Source organism: Limulus polyphemus, unplaced genomic scaffold (genome assembly GCF_000517525.1).
Source record: "Limulus polyphemus unplaced genomic scaffold, Limulus_polyphemus-2.1.2 Scaffold656, whole genome shotgun sequence".
Taxonomy (NCBI): domain Eukaryota; kingdom Metazoa; phylum Arthropoda; class Merostomata; order Xiphosura; family Limulidae; genus Limulus; species Limulus polyphemus.
In genome coordinates, this window is record NW_013666266.1 from 1 (window position 1) to 5,766 (window position 5,766).

The 5,766-nt window shown below is 35.7% G+C and overlaps 1 protein-coding gene across 1 annotated transcript in view; it reads right to left on the bottom strand.

The window, feature by feature from the left end:
• Positions 1 to 563: 563 nt before the first annotated feature.
• Positions 564 to 5,766, bottom strand: part of LOC111085844 (probable glutamate receptor) — a gene marked incomplete at its 3' end in the record, with an annotated part of 9,829 nt that continues 4,626 nt past the window's right edge. Inside the window, exons 3-5 of the mRNA XM_022386281.1 lie at positions 5,145 to 5,245; positions 1,951 to 2,041; positions 564 to 722 (exon numbers count right to left, since the gene is read on the bottom strand). Of these exons, the coding sequence (XP_022241989.1) occupies positions 564 to 722; positions 1,951 to 2,041; positions 5,145 to 5,245 (351 nt within the window). The remainder of the gene's footprint in view (positions 723 to 1,950; positions 2,042 to 5,144; positions 5,246 to 5,766) is intronic.

Consider the following 5,766-nt stretch of genomic DNA (forward strand, 5'->3'; position numbering starts at 1 on the left):
CAGTGTAAGACTAGAGGGAAAGCAGCTAGTCATCACCACTCACAGCCAACTCTTGGGGCTACTCTTTTACCAACGAATAGTGGGATTGACCGTCACATTATAACGCCCCCACGGCTGAAAGGGCGAGCATGTTTGGTGTGATGAAATGAAAAGCTTCTTTATGTTTCTAATCTTTTTCAAACATGATACGCTGTGAATTTTTTTCTTTCTATAGCTGGACGTAATCATAACCAACAATCAAAATTTCATTTGATATTTAGGAGCTCTGTAATATTTTCAAGGTTGTTATTTTTTATTTATATTCACAAGAAATACATAGTCTTGTTTATACTGAATGTCACTTTAAATGATATCAAGTTGGCACGCTTGTCTTATAATTGTTTCTAAACATCTCGTTCTATTTTTTCATTAAAGTAATGAGATGTTGTGTGCAGTCGTGCAAACGCTGCTTTATTAAATTTTCTATCGTATATTTTAAATCGTGTATTAATTACGTCGTGAATTACTTGAATAAATAATGCATATTCGTTAGTTTGGTTCACATAGAGGAGGCTTATACTTACCTCCCAGTTCAAGGAGAAGAAGAAACCAAAAGCATCGTTCTCCTCAGCTGGACTAGCTACCAACAAGCCTTGCGAGTCAACCATTAAAGGTACTGTGAAGTCCGCTACCTCAAGTCTGTGAAGATTGGCTGAGACAGGTGTCGCAAGGAACTCTGCCTCCTGAACAGAAAATTAAAAAAGTTATAGTTATTATGTTATTGAGTCAAGGTCCTTATTGTATGCGAATGGTTGTCTAGCACAAAATTACACGAAACATGCTTTTTCGCAAAGTAATAAGGCTTTATCCAACCAGAATATATCAAATACGAAGCAGGCTTTCTACAATGTAATATGGTTTTATCCAACCACAATATATTAAACACGAAACATGCTTTTCACAAGCATACGTGAAACATACAATGGCTATTTGAAGCTTTGTACTGTCAGTTTCGGTTTGTGTTTTAGTGAACGCTCCTGAAGAAGCTGTAAAGCGAAACGTTGTGTGTCTAATTAAATAAAAACAACATGTTGGTGTTATAAGGTCGTTTATTTCTATAATAAATGCTTATTGAATGACACTAGAGATAGAGAAGACTAAATAAAGGGATGTCTGGACAATGAAACTAGAGATAGAGGAGACTAAATAAAGGGGTGTCTGGATAATGAAACTAGAGATAGACAACACTAAATAAAGGGGTATCTGAACAATGAAACTAGAGACAGAGCCTCTATCTCTAGTTTCATTGTCCAGACATCCCTTTATTTAGTCTTAAGGCTAAATAAAGGGATGTCTGGACAATGAAACTAGAGATAGGGAAGGCTAAATAAAGGGATGTCTGGACAATGAAACTAGAGATAGACAAGACTAAATAAAGGGATGTCTGAACAATGAAACTAGAGATAGACAAGACTAATTAAAGGTATGTTTTCATTGAATTATTAGAAAAGTATTTGTACACATTTAGGTTAATATCTATATGTTGCTTATTTATTGTTTCAGGACATCTGCAGTGGACTTTGATTTTTCTTTGTCATACTGTGAACAGAAATGCTTTTTAGATTGTATTCACCAGCTAAGGCGTGCTGATCTATAAAAATATCAAAATAGTTATATCGTACAAAGTGATCAAGTCATCCAAAGTCTTCTAAAAATGTATTCTAACTCAAGTTACAGACAGTTATAAAACTATCAGAAGTGGCAGAAACTATTATCCTATGTTTAGTGCAAATCTACACAATGGACTACCTGGGCTCTGTCCACCACAAACCCGTACTGTAGCGATTCAAGTCCGTAAACTCACAGCTGAATCACCGACGGATATGGTCGGAAGATAATTTGGCCAATATATTTATGGCCGACAACATACTTTAAAATATTTTTAAAAATCTCAAAGTAAATAATACTTACCTTCCGGTGCAGCAAACCAATCATTCCACTCCAACTACCGTCAGATTTCTTGGACCCCCACTGGTGGTCTTCAGGCTGAATAACGGTGTAGCTAAGAGACACGTGACGAAATAAAACTCAGTGATTCGATACTGTCACAATTCTGTTTTATAATAAAAATAACGATACTTAAGATGAACAACATTGTTTATTTATAACCCGGGGGGGGGGCAGATAAACGTTTCGGAATTTAAATGAAGACTGCATGTTATTCGGGGTTGGGGAATGCTGTTTGATGTGGAGGGTTTCTTGAGTCAGTAATTTCAGATTAGTGTTGGCCTTGCAAAGGATATTGAAATTTGACAAGTTGTGGACATCTTAAGCGAATTCTTTTTTGACAACATTCTCCTCTTGACAAAATACTCAAATTTTCATTATCTCCGAGTTTACCATTTACTATCTTTACAACAACTCTGTTTTAAACCGGAATTTAAGTTCGTAAAGCTCCATCTTAAGCAAATTCTCAAATATTCAATATTCTTTAATTTTAAAAGCTCTGTCTCGACCGAAAATATCCCTCTTCACCAAAAAATACTCAAATTTCTAGCATGTCTGTCTGACCCGACTTTTATTAGCTCCATCTGGATAGAATACTCTCCATTTGTATTTTCGTCCTAATCGCCGATCAAGTCTTGAACAAATGCTTTGTTTCTGAAAGTTCGAATCCTTTTTATCTAAACAGCTCCATCTCCATTGAATACTCCCTATCTTCACTAAATATTATTTGCATAATATCTTCGTCCTAATCGAATACAAGTCTTGAATAGGATCAATACGGACCGAATCCTCTCGTCTTATCTTGGTCGGAAGACATCCACTCAACAAATCTTGGTTAACTACTTTTGTTCCAATATCAGTTAAGCTGGGTAGCAAGGATTAATTGTCGTTAAATTACATTTTCCTTCAACCATAAAAGCTCACTCAGTTAAGTATTCAGGATTTTAAACCATTGCGAAGACATAGATTTAAGTTTACCAGGTTGCGGATTTTTAGTTGCGATTAATGAACCGAATAGCGATATTTCCCGAACATGTTACTTTTAACATTACTCGGCATTACTTATTTATTTTATTAACATTGTGATTAACTGAGATACATATATAGATAAGTAGATACATAAATACGATTATTTCAAAGCCATTATTCATTTCAATATAATCTTTTTTAATGGGTGCAATGATATATACTCAATAATTAAATAACAGTTTGTTTGTAATTAAGTACAAAGCTACACAGTGGGCTATCTGTGCTCTGCCCACCACAAGTATCGAACCCCGGATTCTAGCGTTGTAAGTCCGCAGACATACCGCTGTGCCACTGGGGGGGGGGGGTATTAAATAACAACGAACATGAATAAGCTATGCACATGATTGGATTTTAGGATTACCGAATAATGTTATGGCTTTTTGCAACTACAGTACACCTTGATCAGGTTTGGTCACGTCAAGTCCTGTAACGTAAACAAAAACAGGTAATTACCTTTCACCTGCGACGTAACAGTTTTATTTTACCGTATAATATTACATATATTATTTATATCCCTACAAATCGAAACATACAATGTCGACTTCCGATAAAGAGTGAAAGCTCTCGTCGACAGGTGGCATGTCATGATGTTGTCGTGCATTTTCTTTCTTCTTATTGCAAACACGGGTTTCGATATCCGTGGTGAGCACAGAAAAGGCGTTACATCCCGTCAGTTTGCCTCATTAGCTTTGTCCTTAATCAATGTTTTAAATGCTACTTTCAGACGAGACATTGAAGGATAAGATAAGTCTACTGATTAAATTTCCTTTATTTCCTGCATGTAGTTTAGAATATTTATTCTTGTTTCTTCAGCCCTAATCGCGTGGATTAAACACGCGATTCCGCTTAACACGCTCTAATTTACAGTTTCGAAACTGATCTAACCAATTTCTCACAGCAACTTATGACATCACACAGACAAACGGACAAATTTGCTTTATATATATATATATAGGTGACAACCGTGCACGTTCTAATTTAAAAACTCGTAAATAAGCTCTATGATCCCCAAATCGTATCGTTTTGGCATCACGCATTAGGTCTTTGTAGACCTGGTTTAAAAACTCGTAAATAAACTCTATGATCCCCCAAATCGTATCGTTTTGGCATTGCGCATTAGGTCTTTGTAGACCTGGTTTAGAAACTCGTAAATAAACTCTATGATCCCCCAAATCGTATCGTTTTGGCATCGCCCATTAGGTCTTTGTAGACCTGGGAGGGTTGGGTGCATATTCGACCTCTTCCTCCTTCCTTAACTGCTATTTTAATCGAGATTTTTAATTCTTTTTTTTTAATTTCATTTTCTATTTATTCTTTTCTTTTCAGGGTTATGTCCACAAAATGAAAAATTGTTTTGTTCGTTTTGAATTTCGCGCAAAGCTACACGGGGGATATCTGCGATAGCCCTCACTAATCTAGCAGAGATAGATCAGAAGGAAGTCAAAATCACCTCCCTCCAACTCTTGGGCTACTCTTTTACCAACGAATGGTGGGATTGACCGCCACATTATAACGCCTCCATGGACGAAAGTGCGAGCATGTTCGGTGACTCGGATTCTAACCTGCGACCAGCAGATTGCGAGTCGAGCCCCCTAACCACCAGGCCATGCCAGGCCTAAATTCGTAAGAACTTCTAAGTTTTTGGTAACTAAATTATCTAAATTTTAGATATAAATAAAAATAAAAACACAGCGAGAGTTAATCCCACAGACATAAAGAAAGTATAAAAGTCACTACAAGAGATCGACACATAAGTAATTAAAGTTTCAACGAAACAACTTCCATTTGGTCTATCAGTCTCTTGATTGGAAGTTGGTCATATATCTCTCTTTTATGAACGTAAATTTTGACCATTTCTTCATTTTAAAAATACTGAAAGTGTATTTCATGTAAATGTTTACATTTCAGGTGTCACTTTCTCATATTTTAGGCTCTGAAAGTTGGATTTTTTTTACTTATTTAAAAAAAAAATAGTTCCTTTTACTTTTACCTAAACCTGTACCAATTTATTTTAAGTAAATATGAATAAGATGCACATGGAATGTTAAAATAGTAGATATGCATTAGTTCCTGTATATATATATATATATATTTCATTTCTTCATTCTGCTAACAAAACCAAAACCTACCTAAAATTCAAGTTTGTGGCTAGAAAATGAAGAATTTCCGCCATTGGACCTCTGACCGCCAGACACGCCCCAATCTTATCCACCTTCACAAAAGGTAGCCACTGTAGCAAAAAAAAAGAGAACCATTGGTACTTTAGATGTTGTTATTAGATGAAACTAATCTAAGAAGAAGAAAAACAAACTAAATGGAGTAGATTAACGAACTGATCAAATAAGTTAATCTATTAAATCGATAAAATAAAAACGTGAAAACAGTTTCGGTCGAAATTACATAGTGAACTGTAAGGAGAAGAGCTGCGTGCTCACGCGGAAGCTAGTTCAGGTAACATAATAATTTTATATTGTTGCTGTCCGTTATAAATCATACGTTAATGTGGGCTCGAGCAGAAAGTAATTGAGTGAGTTGAATATATTTTATACGTGAGATACCTGAATCGAAGTTTCTATCAAGAATTTCATGACCATCTAAATTTTAGCATCAAGCAAAAAGCTATAGCCTCATACATTTACACATACACACACACACACACATATATATATATATATATACATCTTCACACTAAATTTTCGGCCCGGCATGTCCAGGTGGTTAGGGCGCTCGTCTTGCAATCTGGTGGGTCGG